General features: G+C 32.9%; 1 protein-coding gene across 1 annotated transcript in view; it reads left to right on the forward strand.

Moving 5' to 3' along the window:
• The window catches only part of LOC143348080 (Kv channel-interacting protein 4), a 106,001-nt gene extending 80,895 nt beyond the window's left edge, over positions 1-25,106 (forward strand). Inside the window, exons 4-7 of the mRNA XM_076777906.1 lie at positions 4,513-4,701; positions 8,566-8,639; positions 16,246-16,458; positions 21,848-25,106. Of these exons, the coding sequence (XP_076634021.1) occupies positions 4,513-4,701; positions 8,566-8,639; positions 16,246-16,458; positions 21,848-21,958 (587 nt within the window). The 3' untranslated portion in view covers positions 21,959-25,106. The remainder of the gene's footprint in view (positions 1-4,512; positions 4,702-8,565; positions 8,640-16,245; positions 16,459-21,847) is intronic.
• The last annotated feature ends 872 nt before the right edge of the window (positions 25,107-25,978 follow it).

The raw sequence follows: 25,978 nt of genomic DNA on the forward strand, positions 1-25,978 counted from the left end.
ATGAATTTAGTTTATAGAAATAATATACTCGAAGATATCTAAACTGTAGAATTCTCACAAATTTCAATCTAATGCAATTATATTCAAGATTATTGTTTTCTTTTTGATTTTACGTATATTAATTGAACTTACAAACTGTTGCAATATTGTTTACATTGGAAGGATCTTAAAAATACCGTAAAAATCCTAAAAATCCTGCTTAAATTTATAAATAATTAATTATTATTTTCATGTTAAATATATATATTTTTGTTAAATTACATATATTAATTGAAGCTTATTTATTTTAAATAAATTATCATTATGTTGGGTTTCCCACTGATGGTTTCATTATTCGTTGATTTTTTTTATTTATTTTATCATAATTTTCCTAATGTGATTCATTTCTTATTTTCCCAGTTAGAATCACATAATATTGAGTAAATTTTGGCTGAATAATTGATCTAGAAATCCGCAATGTTTCATCAAAATTGGTGTGTCGTATCTTCGAGGACGTTGCTTGTTAGTTTTGTACGAGGAATCAGCTGTTTTCCTTTTGTACCGTGATTTAACATCGCCATTTATATTTCTTAGAGAGTCTTCTTACTTATGCAATCCTCTGGTGGTTAACCAGTAATGGTATGCCCTACCTCGACGCTACAGACTTAGATTGCCGAGCACACTTCATGAAAATTCATATAAACCGTACGTATCATCCACAACTTACGTTTTCAAAAACGAATTAACCAGGAAAATGTTTAAAGACCGAGAGTACCGCGGGAACACACTGGAAAAAGGAAAACGAGTCTAAAATCTTGCATCGTAATTGTCGAAACGATAAAAGTTACCGTGAATTCAAACTTTCGTAGAAGTGTTAAGAAGTTCTCGTTCTTATTGTACATTTTAACTGATCTTAAAAACTCATGATAATTATGACTATTAACCCACACTCAGTATCATCGATGTTTTGACAATGAGTACAATGATTTTTAAATTTACACTAATTCAATTAATGATAAAATGCAGATTGTTTTCCTGCATATAAAAATTTGGAAAACATTGTACTTATGTATACGTTACAGGTATTTTTATTAATTTACATTTAATATTTATTATTTTGGTCAAGTTTAAAATCAGCTTTTTAGATTTACCTTCTCTTTATTATAAATCGTGAAATTCATGGTGGATTTGCATGCGTAGAAAATTTTCTAAACTTTAGAAAACCGTATAAATTCAAAAAATCCCTTAGAGCGAAACCATCTTCCCTTTCTCACTCGTTTTTTTATTGTAAAAGGTCCTTCGAGGAAATTCAGCTAAAAGGTTTGAAAGTAGAAGGTTCAATCTTCAAAATGACTCCCAGAAGATTATCTACGACTTCTTTACACGAAGTTATAATAGTTCGAAGATTGAAAACATTTTGATCAAGTATAACAGCGATATATTATAAAATTGTTCATAATCAATACACATCGAATAGAAATAGTAAACGTTTAATATATTTTCAAAGAAAAAGTTATTTCATGAATCATTACAATATCTATTAAAATCAAGTATTATTTAATACGAAATAATTACACTTGGGGCACATTCTTTTAATTGACAATTACTCGAAAATAACATTGTCGATGGTATCGATACGAATATGGCTTCAAATTAATTTTATCTTAAAGGACTGTAGGTTCAAATTTACAGAAAAAGCTCGATATAAATACAGAAGAAAGTGGATCAAGGAAAAGTTATTTTATGAATCCTTACAATTTCCATTAAAATCAAGTATTATTTAATATGAAATAATTACACTTAGGACATATTCTGTCTTTTGCTTGACAATTATTCAAAAATAACATTGTTGATGGTATCGATGCCAATATGGCTTCAAATTAATTTTACCTTAAAGGACTCGAGATTCGAATTTCCAGAAAAAGCTCGATATAAATACAGAAGAAAGTGGATCAAGGAAAAGTTATTTTATGAATCCTTACAATTTCCATTAAAATCAAGTATTATTTAATACGAAATAATTACACTTGAGATACATTTTGTCTTTCACTTGACAATTACTCAAAAATAACATTGTCGATGGTATCGATACGAATATAGTCTTAAATTAATTTTACTTTAAGTACTCTATAGATTCGAATTTACAGAAAAGGCTCGATATAAATACAGAGAAAAGTGCATCAATATTTTTTATTAGAACGATAGGCGCTGATAAATTTGTTTACTATTATATTCAAGTTGCTTTCACCTGTACCGAAGGTAACTGAATTTCTCGGAAACGTTTTCCAGGCTGCAATTCTACGCCTCGTTTAATCGAAACGAATGAAAGCATACGTCGATTCCCATCCAAACAACCTGACAATAGGTTGCACAGCATTCGTGGAAAATTCATTTAAACATGCAAGTGTACACGGTCATGATTGGTACACACGTGTCGATTGCACGTGTTTCAAATCGTCGTTCGTTCCAAGGGAGACGTGGATGTGTGAATGTTAATTACTCCGCCTTTGAATCGTTCGACTGAAATGTTGTTATTACAGGTTCAAAGTGAGAATTGCAGATACCACTCTATTTGCCGTGTGACGAATTACGTATGTAGAAAAACCGGGGTGTAACTTAACAAAGAAAAAATTCCTACCATGCAAGCAAACAGTATTCATTAAACGGAATTTTAGAAACATGCACGATATTTGTATCGAACTATAAAGATCCCATAATCAAATTTTGAGCACTAAATCAAAAAGGCAAGAAATACATGTTTATAATTATATAACTCTCAATTTTTATTCTTGATTTGCATAATAACTTTGAATTGCAAGATTTCGCGAAGGAATTCGTCTCGTTTAGTCACTTTACTTGAAACACGAAATTAATTTAAACTTTAACTCCTAACTGGTATTGTAAAGAATTTTTACGCATCTGTGACTGCAGTAATTTGCTCATAATTAATATTGTGTAACCTGTTGCATAAAATATTTCGTGGATACACTTACGGTTAAGAGTCGAACGTTTCAATTGTTAAATAATCGTATCTACTATTTATATAAAATGAGTGGCGACTTTTCCTTCCAGATCATCGTTGAATTCGTTTCGACATCCATGAAGTTAATAATACCTCTTCCACTCGAAGATATAACAGTGAACTTGAGTTTTTATCGAAAATCAATTGCCTTTTAAAGATAAAGATTGCAATTTCTCAGATACTGATTGACTTTGATACGAAATATTTTTAAATATTTTCCAATTTCTCTTCCTGATTGACTTTGATCCGAGATACTTCTAATTTGATATCTTGTAAATAGCTTTATGGAAATTTAGGGCAGCGTTCATCCTTCTTGGCAGCATATACCACTTTCAGAAACATTTTTCATTTAATAAGCAATTTACGAGAAGCTTGTAATTAGAATTCATGCGGTTCGCTCTGTATACGAGTACGAGTCGTGCGTTTTAACGAATGTATTCATTTTTCAGTCATGTGAAAAGAGATATTGGGTGCACGTACTTCAAAGATCAGAGCGTGAATATTGAAGCAGAGTAGAGAGAAAATTCGTTAAGGTGGCGGTCCTCGATAGTTCGTTGACGCGACCGAAAATATCAGCTGGTCTCTCGAATTCGCTCGAATTACATGCCATTGGCATACAGTACTTGTTTCTGTTCAACAACCAACGTTAAAACAATGAATATTTTCTGCGTACGTTCCTACTATACGTTAGAGATTATTTATCTTTTGTAAATTTGTTTCTACGAATCGAATTCCTAGCAACGCAACTGAGTTTCGTCGTTAGACTACGATAAAATTATTCACTCTTTCGTGAAATACTACTTCTTTGATCACAATCGTGGTATAAAAATACGTAATTGAATTTGATCTAATTTTTTACTCTACTTTGAAGATAACAGTGAGAATTATTTCTCAAAATCATAGCTCCTTCGAAAGCTATGATACGTAGATAGAGTTATGTCCAACTGGGGAAGAAATAGAAGTAATTTAGTATGTTTCAATGATTTGAAAGATCTGAAATAATCAAGAAAATTACAGTAATACTTTCTATATTTATTATCCTTGCTTTTCAACCAAGCCACTGTCTTCACAAGTTGTTTTCAAATTCATAAATATTATAATACAGTTCCAATACGAAAAATGAGCTATAAGTTTGATTAACACTTTGACTGCCACGTCACTCATACGTGGGTGACAGGATTTACCATTATGATAATAGAAAAATTAATTCTCAATTTAAGACGTTGAGGGAAATAAATTTGAATAGAATTTGTGAATTTTAACAAGGTTAAGAAAATAACTACTGAAACAAATTTTAAGTTAAGTAGCTTACGATGGTTCAAGATCAAAATTGTACTTGTGCAGAATATTATATGGTTTTGATCTGGCAATGAACGTGTTAAATCTTAAATGGATAATCGGTGAATTCTTACATACGAACCCACCCGGTTATATGAACCATTTGTCGCCCACTGCGTTCGTATAGACGAAGTTCTACTTTAATGGAAGATTCGCTTATTTGAATTTCGTAGACTCGGAATACGAGGAGGAACAAACGCCTCGATACAGACCGGATTCTCTGGCGAGCCTTTGTCGAGCCACGGGATTCACCGAGGCCGAGCTGAAGAGAATATATCGTGGCTTCAAGGCAGAATGTCCCACGGGAGTCGTCAGAGAGGAAACTTTCAAGTACATCTTCTCACAGTTCTTTCCGCAAGGTGGTAAGTACATTATAATATAACGTCTCAAAGGTGTTACTATCTTTATCATTACGGACTAGTCAATAGAAAACTCAATGAAATATCGATTCGAGTAGCTCGAGGCTCTTGTTGATCATTCGATCGTTTAAAAACATTGAAACGCAGAAAAAAGAAACAATAATAAGCACAGAATGCGCGCAGAAAATTAATTATGTAAAATAATGATAGTTAACATCTGTCGATTGTTTTGGAATATTAAAACGTAATAAAAGAAAAAGCAACAAAATGTGCACAGAAAATTGTTGTAATTATTATATAAGATATTAATGTCTTACTATTACTTGCATTTATTGGAGATAAAAAATAAATTAGTTTTCTATAAATGTCTAGCAGGAAATTTGTTTCGATCGATTATTTAATGAAACGTGACGAATTGCTAATTATTCTAATAAACTGATAAAAATTTACGAAGACTAAATATACCATGCATGTAATAAAAAATGAAACTTATGGCCTGGGAGAATAGTAATGAAAAGAATCAGGATGTAAGATAAGAAGAATAAACGAATCAATTTGACACGCTAGTTCGAAATAAAGCACTTTAAAGTTACAACTTTTTTCATTGCCGGTTTTATTACTAAATGCGCCGCAACGGTGCACACTTGAATTTCAAATGCCGCAATTCCGTGTAGATTGAGCTACTATAAAACTGTAAACAACGGATTTTACGACAAAGTACTCTGTCTATTCTCGGTTACAAATTTGTAACCGCGTAACTAAATTAGCAACGCGAAGCTGTAACATAAATTGATAAATTTTTTGGAAGCAATACGTTCCTGTTGAAGTCGTAAAATAAACTTTTTGAACAAACGTTATCGAAATATGAAACAAAGTTCTATCAACCTCTACGATAAGAGTATTAAATATTTTTTTACAATAAAACTCGTCACCTTATTTGTTGAAAAATCCCGATACATGTGTATTTATTTTTTTTCGTGTTTTCGAAAGATTTTCCATTTAGAAAAGTTTTCGTTGTACGAAATAAATGAAAAACGAATGGAGTCTTTTTTGAACCTGTTACACAAAAATGTCCTTAGAGAATACTTTCAAATTTTTTCATTATAAAATAATAAAAATTATAGAATGTATGTAATGAAGTATACAGTCTTAAAAAGTTAATCTCGTCCAAAACAGACGGAGAAGCATTTTGTTTAGGAAGGATACAGTTCCCCAACTATGGAAAATAAAATATTTCGATATTTAAAAAAAGTGACAGTTTTGAAGTCGAATTATCGATTTTCTTCTATTTTTTGTTTATCAAAAATTCAATATCCGTGGTTACGGCGATAAAGTTGAGTCTCCTGAAGATTCGTTTCAAATTTGAAGTCGATGGGTCGATTGCAACGCGAGATACGTACTGAAATTAACCAAACCACGCCCAGAGCTTAACAGGAAAACAGTTATTTCGATGAAAGGTTCGAATTTAACGCCAATGCTATTTCTCTCTATTTATTCGAGGCGCGTGTATACGTTTCAATTCCCTCTGCTTTAGAGTAACAGGGAGTTTCGTCGAAACGCATAAGCAATAAAAAAGATACTTGCGTGTGGGGAGAGGAGAAAGAAAAATACAAAGCGAGGGAAAGCAAAATCGAATACAAGCAAATGGCACCACAGTATTACGTTGAACTTCCACTAATAGTTTCCATGGTAACAAATTCCCACGTCAAAATGACCCAGTATTTCGTGTATTGTGCAAACGGTATCGATACTGTTCGTATAACGTTTTTGTGTTCGTCGCGTTCCTGAAAAGGTTGCTCTAATGTTTGATCGACGAGACAAACGTTCGACCCTCGAGGAGGGATAAATAATAATATTTTACCAATGAATATTATTTGCAAAAATATTTTACGGTTTATTTTTGAATCTCTGTGTGCATTGGTGTCCATAAATATTATTATGACTCCAAGAAAAGAAGGTAATCTGCCTGGGGTTATGTAAAAGGTTGAACCATCTACTTTCACGTTCCTGAACTGAATTTTCTTTGGGGATTCTTTTATGCTAGGAAGCGAGTAAGAAAACAAAGATAACGGTTAAATTCAAAGGACCACCCGAAAGTTTAAAAAATTTATGTTCCTCTGCAACTACCCGTGACTTCGAAGATTAAAGTTTCTTCTTTAGGATAAATATGTAACGTAGTAAAAAACTCAACAACATCGAATGCCATAAATTTTTTAACGTCGTGAACGTTGTGTAAGATTTACGAATAAATTACAAAGTTTCTTGACAAAAGTTGATAAACTTCGACTTATTTTGCTGAAGAATATTCCTGATGCGAGCGTTACTCTCTCTCTTGGCATTTATTTACGCATTTAACCTATTGAAACGTTGAAATGCTTTAAATGTAACCGTGAATACATAAGACGACCGCCATGACAGTGACAATTTTTCTTCGGGAACGAATTTTCGGTTGAAAGCGACATGTCGTGTCGATATCATGATTTGTTTGCCGTTCGGCGTAAGAGGAAGACCGAACGAGAATTTACGAGCGAAAAATCCGAAAATCTTTGACAACAAAAATTCGACAACGTATAAACATGTTTCATCAGCTTATCCCTTGTCAACGACATTCAGCACGATGGAGGTACTAAATCACGTCAGCCACTATTAATTTATGCGGAGATTTCAATTAAAAATGGCCGACAGTCTGAAATATACACAAACAAAAATTCGATCTGTATGCAAATTTTCTAAATTTCATAGAGATTTTAATGTACTGTATTTATATGCAGTAGCTTACTTCGTTTCAAATAAATCTACGTAAACTATCGTTCTTTTTAAAGTATACTATCCGCGACCATAAACACGTACAATTCGCTTACATTTTATCTGTGATCGACTCAACAACTTTTAGAACATAAACAGTATGGTAGCATAAAGACAACAAATCCTTCGATGCTTTATTTGACTATTATTTTAATACTACGTATGAGAAACTTATTTACATTATAGCACAAGTAACAAGAATGTGTTAAAACGCTAAATGATTTTAATTTTGTTATTCTTACGTTTGTCTTCCATCGCGATATGAAAGCACACAAATGGTTTTTTTAATATGGAAATATGATTGAGTTTATAATTATTCGCTGCACAGCATTACCAATTCTTTGATGAAGTATAATTAATTATTAGGAACTGGTTGTAGTACGAATTGAAAAATACACTTTTGGAGATACATGTAACGATCAAAAATAGTTTGTTACATAGAACAACAGTTTTACAACAGATCGCTTTTACTCTCTAATGTGGAATTCCATAGTTAAAATAAATTGTTTTCGCGTTGTTTCCATACATTCATATTGAATACAACACATTGACACATCAATAACAAGCGTCATTCGTTCATGGTCCCACGGTTTCCTGTTAAATTTGACAGCTACCATCCAGCGAATGAAATTTACTATCCCGTGGTTGTTTTATAGTCCACTGCATAGCATGTATGCTGTTTATGTGTAACAGGTTCGCCCTCTAAAGCTGCCTAGAATTTATCGATGCTAAGCTATTCGTTTTATGTGCATTCGCAGTAGCAACGTCAGAGGGAAATTAAAATCACCATAATGTGGGTATGGTTATCTCAAAATACGCGTAACATCACGTGGGAAATATTTGTCATAATTTGCCTTTTGATCGTCGAATCTCCTTGTCCAACTTTAAACTCGTATAAAAATATTGGACTTTCCTTCTTTCGTACAGTTCAAATTTCACAATACACAAACTTAGAAATTCCTGTATTTATAATTAAAAAATGTGGTAGTTATTGATAGTACGTATATAATATTTATTATTATTAATTCTAATTTAATTGGTATATTTTGTTTGTTTATACAGCCAATACTAGTCAGTACGCGCATTATGTTTTCAACACCCTGGACCAGGATCATAGTGGCATCCTCAGTTTTGAGGTAAGTCTGTTTTACGATTAAAGCAAACAAGTTCAGTGTTAATAAGTTACGAATAGCAACTGAACTATAAATATCTACAGTCTTATTTTGTACCATGGATGAACTAGTTCGTACATCCAAACGAAAATAGAAAGTTATTCATGTACTAAGCTTCTTATTCAACTATAGTCATATCTCGACAAGATCGGTTGTTTCATACAAATATTAAAGAAAAAAAGCTGAAAAAGTGTTTGTTTTAGAAATTTACATAGAATCAAAATTCATTTTCTTTGACAATATATTTGTCAACGACTCCACTTGCGATTAATCAACGATATTAATTAACGTTCGTCACAGAGTTTGGCAAATTTTATTCTCGAATAACGAATGAGAATGTTGCTCGTTCGAATATTGGTTTAAAAAAAATTCGTCAATAGGTTTCTAATTTACGAACGAAACGTAGAAATTAGTTTACGAATCAGTCTGATGTTTGCATTCGTTGTTCGTGAATAAAATTAGCCTAACTCTGTCCCATCGTACACATTGTCGCACCGTGCAAATAGCGAGTCGCTTGGTTCGGAGGGCAAGTATGCTTAAGACAAATATCCGATGGAGATTAACGCTAATTGCTAGGTAGGATGTCGATAATGAGCAACATAGATCTAGGTAAGTTTTCCAATCGATAGCTGGTCCGAATCAATCCGCCATTCGCGGTTAATTTGCAGTTCGATATAGTACGCGTTCATTTCTCCGTGTTTACGGTTTCCACAGTCGAGAAATAAGAAAACTGGACGAGTCGTCGGGGGATAATTACAAACTAACACAATTATCCCCCGTGGCTTCGGGCTGAAAATGTACTTTGTGTAATTAGCTCGCGAGTTTCTCTAAACTCGCACATTAACGTGACTATCTCTTTCTCTCTCTCTCTCTCTGTGCAACGAACATTTTCCCTCGTTCGTTCTTCTTGTCTTTTGTACGCAATAAAGTTCATACGTTCTTCTTTGACGACTTGGCCCGTTTAATTAAGTCTTTCTATCAGATGTCCCCTAATCATGCTTCTGGAATAATATACATCAACGGTGAAATATGATCCTCCGACTTGCGGTAACGCCAGATAATCCTAGATAAATTTTGCGGTTCTGTGGCGACACAGTTAGGGCCAAAATTGAATCAACACCTGTCTATTCTATTAAAAATCCTACATTAAATATTTTTTTTTTACTTTTCATACTGTCGCAAATTAATTTTGGAAATATTTCTCTGACACCTTTTGACCGAGTTTCCAATTTATAAATAGAATACCAATCAAACAAATACACGTATACCTAATACGTAAAAGTATCGCAATTTAGTCGATTTTACAAATTGATTTCACATTTTTCGCGTTTAAAGTTAAAATTTTACGAAAATCGTACCGGTATTAAGTGGCTGGTACAATCGACAAGATTAAAATTTTTCAGCGGATAATTCGAACCAAAAGGATTACGAGCAATCCTCGTTCGAACGGTTCTAATTCTGACGAACGGAAGATTTCATTTTCCAGTAATGTACGTTATCTCGAAGGTGACTCTATATTAGCAAACACTTTTACGTAGCATAATCCCCTATCAAGTTCAGTCGCATTACGAGCTCACCCTAAAGTCTGCAAACGCGGAAAGATTACCGTTTCTCCTTTGCAGTATGATACTTTTACTCGAGCGATTTTTATCTTACGACAACATGACTTCTCCATCGCGCGCTCTTCGTCGTTGCTTTTCCTCACGCGAATTCGTAGTCTCCTTTAAACAAAGACGAAGACGTCCAGCGACTTTGAACTTAATCGTATTACCGTGCCAAGCTTCGACGCTGCTATTTTATCCTAATCCTCGTACGTTTTAGTCGACTGAATAATGATTCCTTGTCTTATACGAATTTGCACCGAATTTTAAAAGATATAACAATATTTACTTGGAGAACTGTACGTTAGAAATTGCTAAACTTCAATTACCTGATAAATAAATACATTTTTCAGACTACATTCTTTGCTAGGAATAATGTTTTTTTATTGGCTAAACATTGTCAGCATAGAAAAAAAATGTTATATAAATATGGGTTCTTCAAAGCTCTGTTAAAAAGTTGCGATAACAATACGAAATATGAAAAGAGCTTATAATATGACACAATATTATTTTCATTTAAATTAAAATTGATTAGAATTCTAACGAGAAGATTATGAAATGTGTACAATCTTCTAATTGCATTTGGTAAAGTATACAATGTATAGTTGTTTTTTTTTTATATGGACATCCCTTTCGTTTGATTCGATAGTAGTTGTATACGTGATTATTGCTGATTTTGATATTTTAAATTTCTAGAATTTTTAGAGTTTCGATTCTTAACGTCGTACAATTGAAATTTTGTTCGACGTACCATAACTGTCAGTGTAATCGCCACAGCCTAAATCAACAATCGCTATTTATTCCGACGAGCATTTCTGTTTGCTTTTAGGACTGATGTAAACGCATTTCTGTGTTTGCGAAAGAGGAATTCCTATCTCACCGTTGTCATGCTTACTTGCACTGCATGTATAACTTATTTAATGTCCAGCTTGTCCTTGAACGTGTATACGAAATGTTTGGTTACTAATGGGAATCTTTTTTGATCCCAAAACATTCTTCTTAAATCACTAAATTTAAAAATAAAAATAGAAATTTTTAAAGTTGCAGTATTTCTTCTTAAATTAAAAATATTGAATAGCAAATAATGGAAGAAATCTATCTAATAAATCCCAAAACATTTTTCTTAAATCACTAAATTTAAAAATAAATACAGAAATGTTTAAAGTTGTAATATTTCTTCTTAAATTATAAATACTGAATAGCAAATAAAGGGAGAAATCTATGTAATAGATTACAAAACATTCTCCTTAAATCACTGAATTTAGAAATAAAAATAGAAATTTTAAAAGTTGCAGTATTTCTTCTTAAATTACAAATCTTGAATAGGAAATAAAGGAACAAACCAATGGTTTTGATAAATGAATAAGAAAAGCGATATTGTCAGAATTGAGGTGGCAGTAATTGGACAGTAAGTCTTATGCCCTATATAATATTCTATTATAGCCTCAGAATGAAATTATTTGATTTGCAACGTTTACTAATTGTCTATTCGATATTTCAAAATATCCGCAATTCGATTGTTGAATATCCGTAGCTAATAGAAGCAACACACGGAATATTCTCCCATCGACTACGTACTTCCGGAGTAGAAAACGCTGTCATAACTGGATTTACCGTAATTGAAGCGTTTACTAATCCAATTTGTCCCACGAACATGAACTCTAAAGTGCTTTCGGCCGTGTCGTATACGCGCCAGAATTCGTATTGCAGGCCGTCATTATTAATTCTTTTTGTATTCGAAGATGTCGATGCTATTAACGTCAGCCCGAGCATACTGCAAGCACGATGTCGAATAGTTAGCGACAAATTGCTCCATTTAGCCCCGTGAACGGAAACAATTTATTCATAACAGAACAGGCACAGATCATTCGAAGCCAGTCGGTAGTCTAGCTAAAAATCGTCGTTATCTCATATTTACCGAGAACTGTTTACAACATTTTCCACAAAAACTCATAAATCAAAATTATAATAGTTAACAAACGAATGCAATAAAAATACAAATGAAATGATACGTCAAAAGGTGAAATTTTAAACAATAGAAGTATTATAGAATTTCGTTAAAAATTTTAAACGCGTCATTTTCGAGATCGTATTCTCCAAATTAACATCTAGAACGAATAAAAAAATTTCAAATACAGCTGAGAACTCAATATTTTAATTTTAGTTTTCATTTATTTATCTCATCGATAATAGAATAAAAGAGATAATGGAATTTTGTACGCATAAAATCAGAGTAGAAATAGCGTTAATAACGAAAATATAAAAAAATTTTTAAAGTAATTTTTAACAAATCAGCTGATTGTATTGCTTATCTTCGAAACATTACTTTCTTTCAATTAAATTAATTTCTATCGACGATCTCGTACATACGAACGCGATACGCAATTCGGTCGATGTAAATGAAAATTTATTACAAAGACGTTAGTTAAAACCTCCTTTACCCATGAAAGAAAGGCGTGTCGGAAACTGTGAAATCAAGCACGAACTGCAAACAAGCAGAATGAAAGGTTCATGAAACTTTAGAGTCTGAACGTAATTAAGATTAAGTATCGTCGTTCTTGGTTTATTTCAGGCTTTGTACCTTTTACTGGAATTTATACAACATTTCACTATCTGTATTTATCGGGGTTTTCTATTCTGTAATCGCACGAGTAACTAATTTTTCATTACACAGGCACATCATGATTGCATTTTGCTTCGCAACTTTACATAAAACTGCACACGGATTTAATCGCATTGCTTTTTACGTTTTATACAAATTTAAAATGAATATTTTACACGAAATTGCAAAACTGTCGATATTTCGTTATAAAACAATCTCCGTTTTAAAATGCTATAAAGATAAATCATTTTTTCTAGAAATTGACGAATTTTATACCGTATACCGCTTAAAATTCATAATTTATTAATCTTAACAGTGATCCAATTTCTGTTTTAAATAACCGCTTATTTTTGGTCTGTCTTTGAAAAAATATAATTGCTTGACTTGTGCAAATAGCATTTTTTCTATTATTTCAAATGACTGAAACTGTAATGACTAAAAATTAAAATGAATTTTAGTGTAATGCCATTTGAAACTAAATTGTCAAATTATAAAAGACTCAGAAATGTAAAAAACTAAACCTTCTCTTCTTTCTAGAAGGAACAACAGTATCAAACCGAACAATATTTTATACATTTTATTTAACATATACTCAAAATCACAATTAACATTATTTTTCCAAATAACAATTTAGCCACAACAAAGAATATAATGTCTCAATAAGTTGTAATTCATGCTACACCAAAAAAAAAGTAATTTTTCTAAATTTAAAACGGATGTTCTGTTAAAATTAATTTGTACACTGACCAGGGACGATTTAAACCACCAATTCGATAAAATTTTGATACTCTTATCTTTCCACGTAAGTCAAATATAAAAAATACATTTTTAAACTCACAGTTTTGCATAATGGCGAAACAAATTTCAATTTAAGTTCTACCTTCCTATTTTCTAAAAAAACGGCTGTATTTGCATGAATATCCGCAATCTACTTCGGAGGAATAAAGTTTAGAATTTTAATACAGGCTCCGACATTAACTTCTCGTTACAAAATTTTCGTCAGACTTTATAGTACGAAAGTCCTCTTACTATTCTTCAAAGAATTCTTTTGTATCCTTCTTCATAAATATCCTCTTTCTATTCTTCAAAGAATTCGCTTCTTATGCACTCTAGTTATCTCTCAAGCTCGTTGATGTTCTTTTATACTTGTACGTCATAGGATGCAATTTGCCGCGCTAACAGCTCTGACGTTTTGACGGTCACAGCTTTTTGATCCATGAGAGAAACATTAACCACTCCGAAACAACATATGCCCCGGCGCGAGTGTCCCTTAAAACCGAGAAAAAACCCATTTTGGTTCTTCCAATCACGAAATGCACTGCATGTTTCTCCTTTTATTCAAATTCCTTTTAGAACAAATAATACTTCAATTTGAAAATGGAGAAAATATTTAACTGTTTCACATCGAACACTTGCTAAGATTTATATAAAATATGTTTTGGACTAGATAAATCTTCTGGAGGACTAATTTTGTCTAATCAATTTTCGATAATTGTTTAGAAAATGGGAACTGATTTTCATAATATTAAAATATATTGTAATGGAAGTTTTAATTTATGAAAGACTTTGATAATTATTTATTATGGAAGAGGAAGTTTTTACTAATCTACAGCAGATTAAAAAATAATTTACTGATTGGACAGTACATGATGGTGCCCAAATTAATTACTAATTAATAAAATAATACAACTGGTTGAGAATTTGGTGATTATATGGCAGAATTTTTATTAAGATTATATTTAAATATCTAATAATTTTATATGTGAATATAGTACAAAGTATATCGTATTTGGTTCTATTTTAATCGGAAAAAAACCTCAATATGATACTAAAATTCTCCTTAAAAAATAATTACTAACAAAAAATTGTTCACAGTATTAAAATACTAGGATACTGAGTTCTGCTTTTAAACAGTTAGGTGAAATTAGTTCTACTACCGTCTTTCGAAAGAATTATTTCAGCATAGAACTCACTAAACGTTTATACGAACTTTTTAATTGATCGCGATTTCGATGAGGGTTTGACTATATTACTGAAAGTTTGAGTATTAACAAGAATTCCTGAATGAACAATTTTCTTTATTGGGTTTGTTTCTATGCTGCGTAACAATATTCTGTTAATTACGATGTATCTTGCGTTTTTAATATAATAAAGTGGAAATCGAAACGTGAAGAGAAATTATTTTCAACCCTTAAACCGAGTTTTAAGGTACAATTGGAACTTTATTGGAAGAACAAATTGTACAGGCTCTCTTTTAACTATAGATAGCATTAATAAATACCTTTCTTCCGTGTGTTTCAAATTGCACGACCGAGTATATAGAATACACGGAAGTTATTTACGTATCGTCGTAATTGTTCCCTTCCGAGGGAAATTCAAATACTCGCGAGTGGTACAATAGGCCAGCCGCGAAAGTTGCAAACTAGTCCCTCTCTAGCAGTACCCAAAGTTCTGCTCGAATTTCCATAATAATTGTTCTATCATGATTGGAAACAGTTTGCAGGCTTCGTTCGCTTTACGATACGCCACATACGTAACATATGCACCCATATTTCATGCGAGACACTCCACGACAAATCGATCATTCTCTGCGGTGGATATCGGGGGATGTTGTTGAAATCAAAATATAACACAAACCACGTGAAACTAGGGGGATCAATCACTTCTCAGATTACGAATTTATTTAAAAATTACAGGATCCTCTGTTTCGTGATTAAATCGTTCAATTTAGAAAGGGAGTAAAATCTCTGACTTCGTAGTGTTATCATAATGTGATAGTAATAAGTAGACTGCGGATTTGTATACATTTATGGGAAATTCTCAAAAAATTGCAAAATGCACTTAACATGCAAAAATATAAGAAATGCTTATAATAAGATACGAATTACTATATATTAGAGAATCTCCCATTAAAATTTATTCCAGGGATGACCGAATACCCTGTATATGTACATATTTCCATTATCTAAATATTATTGACAATGGATGATGATGCAACAGAATGGAGGATAGTTTGAGTACTGCATCATAATTTTTTACCTTTCGTTAAACAATTCGTTTTCAAGATTATGCAGGTTCATTATTCGCGTAATTTCATAATGTTTATTATACTCAGTAAATGTTATAAATTTATGCAACGTCTGTTTCACAGCAAGCGAGGTTAGTTGTATTATCTTCTTCTTGGTCACTCTTTTTTATCTTCTCTAATTCATTTAATAAGTACTTTCAAAAGTTCATTTATTAGAAGAATTCAGACTTCTTCGTTTGCGTGAAATATAATTCGTAACATTTATCGAAAAATAATAGAAACCCTACCGTATATGGAAACAATTAACTTCGAGAGGACCAATTTCTTCCTGTTTTTCAGGATTTCGTTATCGGCCTTAGTATATTGTCTCGTGGTTCCATCGATGAGAAACTACGCTGGACATTTTCCCTCTACGACATCAATGGCGACGGGTGTATCACGAGGGAAGAAATGACGGATATCGTGACAGCCGTATACGAATTGATGGGGAAATTTGCTGATCCAAATTTGGATCACCAGGGCGTACGCGAGAAAGTAGATCGAATGTTCCAGGTACGAATGTCTCATGTTTTTGCTTTTACCCTCAAAATGGAATTTTTTTTTAAATTTAAATCGTGTAAAATTAGTCTGCATGTATTTACAATTCGTGGAAGAAATCCTTTTGATTATAACTGAATGTTCTTGACATACGTGGTTATTACACATTCTGTGTTTAAAGCGTTTAGGAATTCTAAGGGCGAACTTATGAAAGACATGGTCACAGAAAAACACGTTTCAAACATTTTCCACTAGAACTCGACGAAAATAAAATTAGTTACTAGTATATAAAAATAACATGAGGCACTGGAACACTTTTATTGAGATCGATCTTATGAGAAATGTTTGAAACGCCGTTTTCTTTAACCATGTTGAATTCTATATTGTATCTTCACCCCTTAACGCTCATATTTTTCGGGTTAACCAAGAATGATCAGTTTTCTTTATTGGATTTGTTTCTAAAAATGCGGTTTTTGTTCATTACAATGTTGTATCTAACGTATAATTTGAAGGAAAACAAATATTATCATCCCTTAAACCGTTAGATTAAACAAATATCGTTTTTCAAAGCAGTTAAACTCGGGCATGAAGGTTAAGGGGTTAATTCTGTAATATTTGGATAATTTCTTATATTTTTGATTATTTTTTTATAATCGACTTAAAAGGGAAAAGATAAATATGAAAACTTTGTGTACCGGTAGAATAGGCCACCTATTTTCCATTCGTGCCAGAATTCACTTTCAGGGGTGAATCAACCCTTAAAGAAAATTGAGAACTACCACCGTACTCGTCGAATATCTCAAGAATATTTAAAAAAAAAAGTTTAAACAAAGGGTAAACGTTTTTTCTGTATTCACAAAATCGTACAAGAATATTAGAAAATCGATGCTTTTTGAATTCTCGCCTTCATCGCTCCTTAAAATTATTTCTCTAATTTTCTAAATTTTATGCAAAAACGCCTTTCTACATTTTTCATCCATTTGTCTGAATAATTTATTTCATAATCAAATAAAGCGGCTGTTATCGAATTTGAAAAAATTAAAATCGCGTGTACAAAATCTAAATATTTTAAATCGAGTAAAAAAAACATTATTTACATTATTATTTAGATAGTAGACAACCGTGAACTGCTTGTTACGAATGATTAAAAACAATTTGCAAATTACCTAGAAAACATCTTTATCCGAGCGGAAAAATTGCATAACTAGTCATGCCGTTAGTAGCTTTTGTATGTTTTCGCTGTTCTCATATGTTCCGGGCGATATTACTACCGTGCTATCTCCTAAAGTCAAGGGAAGCATATTCGTCCCAAACACCATCTGGCAAAGCAACAGCTGCACACTCCTCCACATATTTTCACGTGTGCAACGCGCGACACAGAACCCACTTGAAGCACTTAAAAAGAGTCGCTTTGCAGAGACAGTGCACACACAAGGTGCATATCAAGCGTATTTCGCGTTAAGCGTTACACATGTAGGAACGCAGCCCGAGGATACGTTCACACTGTTGCAACATTCTGTTGCAGAACCTATTTCAAATCCTTGGAAGAGTTTATATGAAGCGAAATGAAGCGCGCGAATACGTATGGTCGGTCCAGTCCTGGACGAAATTTGTTTCAAATAGTAAATCAAAAATAATCGTTTCGAATAATGTTCATTTATATCTCATAAATCATATACTTCGATTGATTTTAGGTTCTTCGTTTGGTCGATTAACTAAAAATTGATATACTGCTTGTTTGAGAATACTTGTTTCTTAATTGAACATATTTTTTTCCAAATGACATTCAGAAGAAACAATAAAGTCCAAAAGGAATAAACGAAAAAATTTCAGAAGTTTATTTTTTAATTTAGTCAACGAAACCAAATTTAAAAAATTTGCAACTATAAAAATAGATAGAGTTATACAAAATATTAAATTCCAAACATTTCTTATAATTTACTAAATTAGATATCATTTTATTAAACGTTTTAAATACCAAAAAGAGGTTTGTCACGATTCTGTTTAGGTCTCGAATAGTAACTTATGTACAACGAATATGTTACAAAAATATTATATGAATACAATTTGCAAAAATAATTTTCTAATCTATTTTATGTATTCGTCGAGTAATTTCTGTAATCGAGGAGTTCGCGTCGTGAAAACAATTTTATTAACGAATTGCGAACAGTTTGCTACAAAATATAACGACAAAAGGATTTTCACGAGTATCGACAGCCTTATTCGTTCATTTCGACGAAGAAAGCGAGTGCCTGTTTGTAAATTGCCGAACGAACTTCCACGATGTAAGAAAAAGTTTCCTTTTAGCGGTTGTCACATTGTTAGTTATGAATGACAGCGTCTAAAAGGGTGTACTAGTACCCTTTGTTATCTGTATTCTACGCTGAATAAAGAACGACGCAATTCGTTTCAGCGAGACAATTTGAACGAATATTTCATACCTTCGTTTCATCAGAAACGAGTTCCTGTTACTACGTATTATAGGAGAATTGGATTTGGAATTTCCTTTTTTTTTTTATTTGTACCAACCATCCCTACCTAAAATTACTTAGTTCGGATTTCATGAAAATTTGAACAATTATTGCAAAAAGAGAATTTGTCAATTTTAATTCAGAATTTAATAAAACTTCAACGCTCAACTGGTACAGAATTTTGTAATTGCAATTGATCGATTTATTCATCTATAAGAATAAAAGGACGTTGAATATACTGTCCTTTATCGTATCTGAATATACTAAAAGTTTATTAATCAGAAAAAACGATATTTTCCTAATATTCAGATATCCAATATCGATTTTGAGACTGTACAGTGATTAATATTGACAAGATTTTCTTTTCAGAGCTCGTTTGCAATAACCGCAATAATTTCTTTAATACCTCTAATCGATATACACTTAACACGTTAATTGCCAATCAAAACTCGTAAAATTTCCCGGTGGTGAACGTTTTATGTTTACGTAATCGGAAATTACTTAATTTAACATTTATTATAGTATTTACTTTTGTATTGAAACTGATGAGTTCTATCCAGATTTACTTCCCTTGATATCTAGACTTAATTTGTTTATTTCCTCCTAAACTTAAAACTTTTTTCCTTCGTTTTAGTACCTGTTATAATTAAACTCATTTTAACAGCGAATTTTTATTTTTCAACTTCAGTCAATATTAATGTAAATATCTTGAGAACACCGACGAGATAGTACATTGTTATGGGTTATTTAATTTGTTTAATATTTTGTACAAAAGTGTAGAATAAAATATACGATTTTAATAAAAAAAAACGAAGATTGGACAACGAAAGCTTTTTCTTATGTATGCATCTTTTCAATTTTACTTTTGACGAATCACTATGAATCACTATAAACTTTGATCGTTAGGAGAAAACAGCAATAATTTGGCAATTTGCTCCTTTTACCCACAGTCTTGACACGATACACATCAACATCGACTGATTTTTTATCGTATTATCACTCTAACGGGATTCGAACCGTCAAATTTACATGACCCTACTATAATTAGAACTGGGGAATTAAAGGATTTCAGTCGAGAGCGTTTGAAACGTCTATTCATGCATTATAATATAATCTAGGTGCATTTGTATAATTGTATACAATCGAAAATTAGCAAACTTACACAATTAATCCAATCACGGTTGAAATTAAAAGAGTTTTAAACTTTCAACATTTTGGTAATTATTACACAAACGTAACTCCTTAGATATCGCAATTATTTATAATATCTTATGTTGTGACAAAGCAAGTAGGTATACAGGGTGTTCAGCCACCTCTGGGAAAAATTTTAATGGAAGATTCTAGAGGCCAAAATAAGACGAAAGTCAAGAATACCAATTTGTTGATTGAAGCTTTGTTAAAAAGTTATTAACGTTCAAAGTTCCATACAAACCGGAATATTTTTCGGCAAAATTAAAAAATTTAAAATCGTTCTGAAAAAATTATTTTCAGTTGCAAGGATCAATTACAAACATTTTTGCTCAATAGACATACCCCCGAATTCCTACGCACTTTCGAGAAAAAAATTCCTTACTGAAAATATAATGTCTGACCATACCATTGATATGTTTCCCTGAAATTTCATGCGTATGTTTAAAACATCATAACTTCTAAACGAATTGGAGGATTTTAATGTTTAAAAAAGCAAACGACGCGTATTTTAATGAAGAATATGTAGAAATTGTAAAAATATTCGAAAAGTTGGTCCCTGACCTCGCAAAATGAGAAAACCCCCATAAAAATGGTCCAATTTTCAAACAGCCATAATTCCTACAATAGTGAATATATTTCCATGAAACTTTTTTCTGAAGTAGAGCTCATGGGTACCTACAAAAAAGTATTAGGCAACTTTTCTGTAGAGCGTCAAACAAAATTATTAAAAATGAAAAACAAATTTTAAAGAAAAATCGACAGGGGGTAGGTGCCTAAATTTTTCAGCGAAATTGAAAAGTTTCAAATCACTCTGGAAAAATTATTTTCGATTGCAGGGGTCAATTATAATTATTTTTGGTGAATAAATATTGCCCGAAATCTTACACATTTTCGAGAAAAAAATTCGAGTAGATATGAAATTTTTCAATAAAATTAAAAAATTTCAAATCGTTCTGGAAAAATTATTTTTCGTTGCAGGGGTCAATTTCAATCGTTTTCGGTGAATAGACATATCCCTGAAATCCTACGTACTTTCGAGAAAAAAATTCTTTAATTTTCGAGATAAAAATTTCTATAACTTTTTAACGAAGATTCAATCGAGAAATTGATATTCTTGATTTTCGTCTTATTTTGGCCTTATTTTATCGAAAAGTGTAACTTTTCTTGTGTAATCATTTGCGTAATAAAAACTGCTAAAATAGACTTGAAATTCAATAATAGAAGCTTTAGTTATTTATAAAACAAAAATTGTAAAATGAATTACTTATATGGATAAATAAAAGGCATTGAAAACTATTTTTACAATCAAATTCAAAAAATCGAAAAGTGAATTTTAAAGGACGGTGGAAGGAGTAATTCAAAAGGTATCTATTTTTCAAGAAATTTGTGAGATATTCGACAAGAAAGATAATTCTACATTTTCTTTAAGAAGCGATTTTAGCCTCTAAAATTAAATTATGACTCGAACGAAAAAAATCTGTGTGTTGTGAGTGTATCTACTTTATTTGTACACAAAATTTGAAAGTGTTTTAAATTTCTGTGTAAAATTAGCAGAATTACCCTTACAAATTTTACCCGTTTACCAATATTTTGACGATACATAAACATCCATCGAATATTTCCTCGAATTCCGGGGACGTTAAATAACCCACGCGTTTGTTGAAAACCCGTTCGTGTCGCGAATAAACCATCGCAGCATGCGTTTGAAAATGACTAAATATAAATGTTTGTAACCGTTGCAGAAAATGGACGGGAACAAGGACGGAGTCGTGACTCTATCCGAGTTTTTGGAAGCTTGTCGCGCAGATCCGGATATTTCAACGAGTATGACAGCTCTGGACACGGCCATCTGACACTCGGCGCGATCACGATACACTCCATGGACCTGAAGGGATTTTGTCGATTTGTGAATAAATCGCTCAACGTTGTACCGTACCTCCTGGGACAGGGAAAGAAATTCCCTCGAAGTGTATTGCGAGGGTCTTCGAGCGATGGGGGGAGCGTTCGCGTCAGTATCCGCGAATTTCCAGAACCGACACGAACGAAAGAACGTTATAGATAACATTTCCTATAACTTGCTAAAATCACGAACGATCCAACGGAATATACCTTTCGTCGGCGCGATTTTACATCGAACGGCAAACAAACGATTCCCTCTAAGTCAAAGGTCGCATGAAATGGTCGTGAGAATAGGGATTATCCTTTCGAGAAGTTTCTAGTTGTAGTATGCGTATCGTTAGACAAGAAAGGACTAGATGAAAGAGAATTAACAAATAAGAAAATGAAAAAAACACACCGATATCCAGCGACTGGTTAGTAGTCGCGAATTACCGGGGTAAGAAACTGTTACGGAGTGTTCCCGAATAGGTCGTTTTCGAGGAACGCGCGCTACAAACGATGAATGAACACGCAGATTTAGGAATTAGATAGAGAAATACCGCCATTCCTAACGAGACGCGTGACGAAACGGAATCTTTAATGGAAATTGATGTTTAACGTAAGGAGAGTAACGATTCACGCGACACGGTGGATCGCGAAGAGAAGGGAGAACAATTCAGCGAAATAGGTTGTTAGGATTTCCAAATACTAAGAAATTGTATGCCACTCAGACTGGGGCGTACGAACTGAACGCGGCATTGTTTGTGCCAAAGGATGTAGCTGTACCAAGAAAGAAACGAGAAGCACCAGATATCTGAACACACTATTTGTATAAAAAATAACGATTGAGCTTAGCTTCGCACGGTTAGGTTTACTTTTTTTTCTTTTTTTTTTGCTTTATACGGAACAGTATTTCAACGAAAACGCATTCCCGATGATTCTTGAATACCGATCGACAACGCGCACGCGGTATCGGAACGTGGATTCTTGAATGCTTGCATACCGGATAACGACGTAGCCTAGTTTTTTACAATAACCATATTTTTTACGATGCTTATACTTGCCGCGTTAAAACGTAGTGTTCAAAGTCTGTTTAATCGAGGCTATCCGATCAACGTAAACTCTAATAACGTGTATCGAAACGCGGGGCGAGGTAATTGTAATTATCGTCTCGTAACGACAAATTCGTAACCCTGTTTCTTTTTTCTTTACTTTATCGCATCGAAACCGCTTTGCAAACTCGTGTATCTGAAATTGCCAAAAAAAAGAGAAAAAAAAAATGATTCAGCTCCAAGACTTTCGTCCATTTTCGAAGCCAATTGCGTCTCACGGATTTTCAGTTGCACGTAGAAACGTCAGCGTACACGCGACTGTTTCTTAGCGTCGCAGGTTAAAACGGGTAGTCGTAATTCTCGTACGATTTCTAACGATAATAATGCGTGAATCGGGCGTATTTAAATTGAACGCACGGTAAATGTTTAGGGGGGGGGAAAAAAAAGAAACACGAGCAGCGAGAATGCGTGAAAAGACATTATAGTATGAGAACATAGAAAATATATCGTAAATCCCGCTGGAACAGCTGGCCACGTTGAGCAGGACTCATTGTTTCTAGTACGTAAGCGAGTAGTTTAAGCAACATGATAAAAGTATTTATTTTTGTGACAGGTAAGTGAATTATTAACCACGGTAAGATATTAGCTCGTAAAAAAAAAAAAATGAATAACTGCGTGCTGCTAAAGAGAGAAAGTGAACCGAGCTCGACGGTGAAAACGGAGGATAGAAAAGAAAGACGCGGGTGGGTCTGTTGATTTCCCAGTCGAACGGTCTTCGATCAAGAAACCAAAATATCGAATTTTATTATACTTACTAACGTTTTGCGGTGACTGGACCAAATCATCCCGGATGACGATTCTCGATATACAGGGTGTCTCGCGAAATATAGTATTCTACCGAGTAGGGGCTGATTCCTCCTGAAGAAACAAATTGAAAATGTAAAACAATTAAAAGGCTTCGTTTTCGACGGAATCGGTTTTCATCATTCGTCGCGTACATAAGATATTATTAAAGACAGTATGCAATATTGTTGATCCCCTCGTTGGAGTGGTACAGGTAGTGCAGTCAACCCCCGTACAACACGGTAAAACTATTAATTTGTTTTGGTAATTATAGTGGACGGACTTATTAGAGATATTAGAATGAAATCGTGCTGCAGAAGTGCCGTGTTGTAAGTTGGTTGACTGTAAATTAATTTGTGCAGTGAATTAAAAAATTGCATTGTCTCGTGACACTGTTTGTTTAACCCTTAAATATTAATACATTCCTTATTATTATTCTTGGCGAAATTCTATTCAGCGAAAACTTGAATTAATTTCAGCAGAAGTTTCTATAAAATGTATGAGTTTATTACGGAAACTTCAAATCCAGAGAATTATTTTCTTTCCTACTTTAACGATTTTTGAAGAAAACAATTATGTTGATCTGTGAACCAATTCAAGAGTACCCATATATTTCTACTATGATTTATATTCCACATTATAATTGTTGTATTTTTAGTTAATTTTATTACAATCGCATTGTATCGTATAAAACAAGATTAAAAAACCACATTACAATAAACTCTCGTGCCGAAGTAAACTCGACATAGAACTGACTTGAAATTACAAATAAAATAACAAACAGAAGTAATATAAATCGAACAGATTTGGTCAAATGAACGCGTACCCGAGGAATCGTCGAAGTTTGTATTTTCGAAAACGAAGAGTGGCACGTAAAAGCTTAGTTGTAAATGTACGATTTCTGTTTTTAGGAATCACCCAACCTACCCGTTAGCGCTATATCTCATAGAACATCCTCCGCAGTGGTGTTTCTTTAATTGTCACGGTCTCTGCCCCTCTAACTGTCCCCGCCACTTTAAATGTAACAAATAACTTCCTAACTGTGACGTCCCGGTCCCGAGGCCGCGACAATAATAGAGACACACTGTATATTTAATCATTTTTCATCACTGCCTACTTCCGATTAACTTGTAAATAAGGTGGCTGTATTCGACGAACAGAACAAGACTCGCGATGCATCGAAATATTTCGAGCCTATCGTAGCACGATGCGCTTTCTTGAATGAAAAGACTACGAAAAGAAAAAAAAATATCCACGGGAAACTCCCAAATTATAGAATCATTCCAGAGACTATAACATTTTCTTTCCAATCGTACACTTTTACGTAAGATGTTACCATCGAACACGTTCTTCTGAGTTTCTTAAGTGAAATATAACATATTAACTGCAATATACAGGGTGTTCAGCCAACCTTAGGAAAAATTTTAATGGGAGATTCTAGAGGGAAAAATAAGACGAAAATCAAGAATATCAATTTCTCGATTGAGGCTTCGTTAAAAAGTTATTCAAAAATTGAATTAAAAAATTTCAAATCATTCTGAAAAAATTATTTTTGGTTGCGGGGGTCGATTACAATCATTTTTGGTGAATAGATATACCCCTGAAATCCTACCCAGTTTCGAGAAAAATATTCTTTACCAAAAATATAATGTCTGCTCATGAATGAATGATTCCCCTGAAATTTCATGTGTTTCAAATCATACTAAAAAAATTATATTTAGTTGCAGGGGTCAATTACAAGCATTTTTTATGAATAGACATACCTCCGAAATCCTACGCACTTTCGAGAAAAAAATTCGAGTAGGTGCCTAAATTTTTCGGCGAAAAAAAATTTTTTCAAAGAGTTCTAAAAAAATTATTTTCGGTTGCGAGGGTCAGTTGCAATCATTTTTGGTCAATACACATACCCCCGAATTCCTACGCAGTTTCGAGAAAAAAATTCCTAATCGAAAATGTAATCTGAGGCCTGAAATGGTTCCCCGAAATTTCCAGCGAGTCTTTAAAACGTCATAACTTCTGAACGCATTGGACGATTTTAATGTTTAAAAAAGCAAACTACGCGTATTTTGATGGAGAATATGTACAAATCACAAAAATATT

This window comes from Colletes latitarsis, chromosome 2 (assembly GCF_051014445.1).
Source record: "Colletes latitarsis isolate SP2378_abdomen chromosome 2, iyColLati1, whole genome shotgun sequence".
NCBI classification, from domain to species: domain Eukaryota; kingdom Metazoa; phylum Arthropoda; class Insecta; order Hymenoptera; family Colletidae; genus Colletes; species Colletes latitarsis.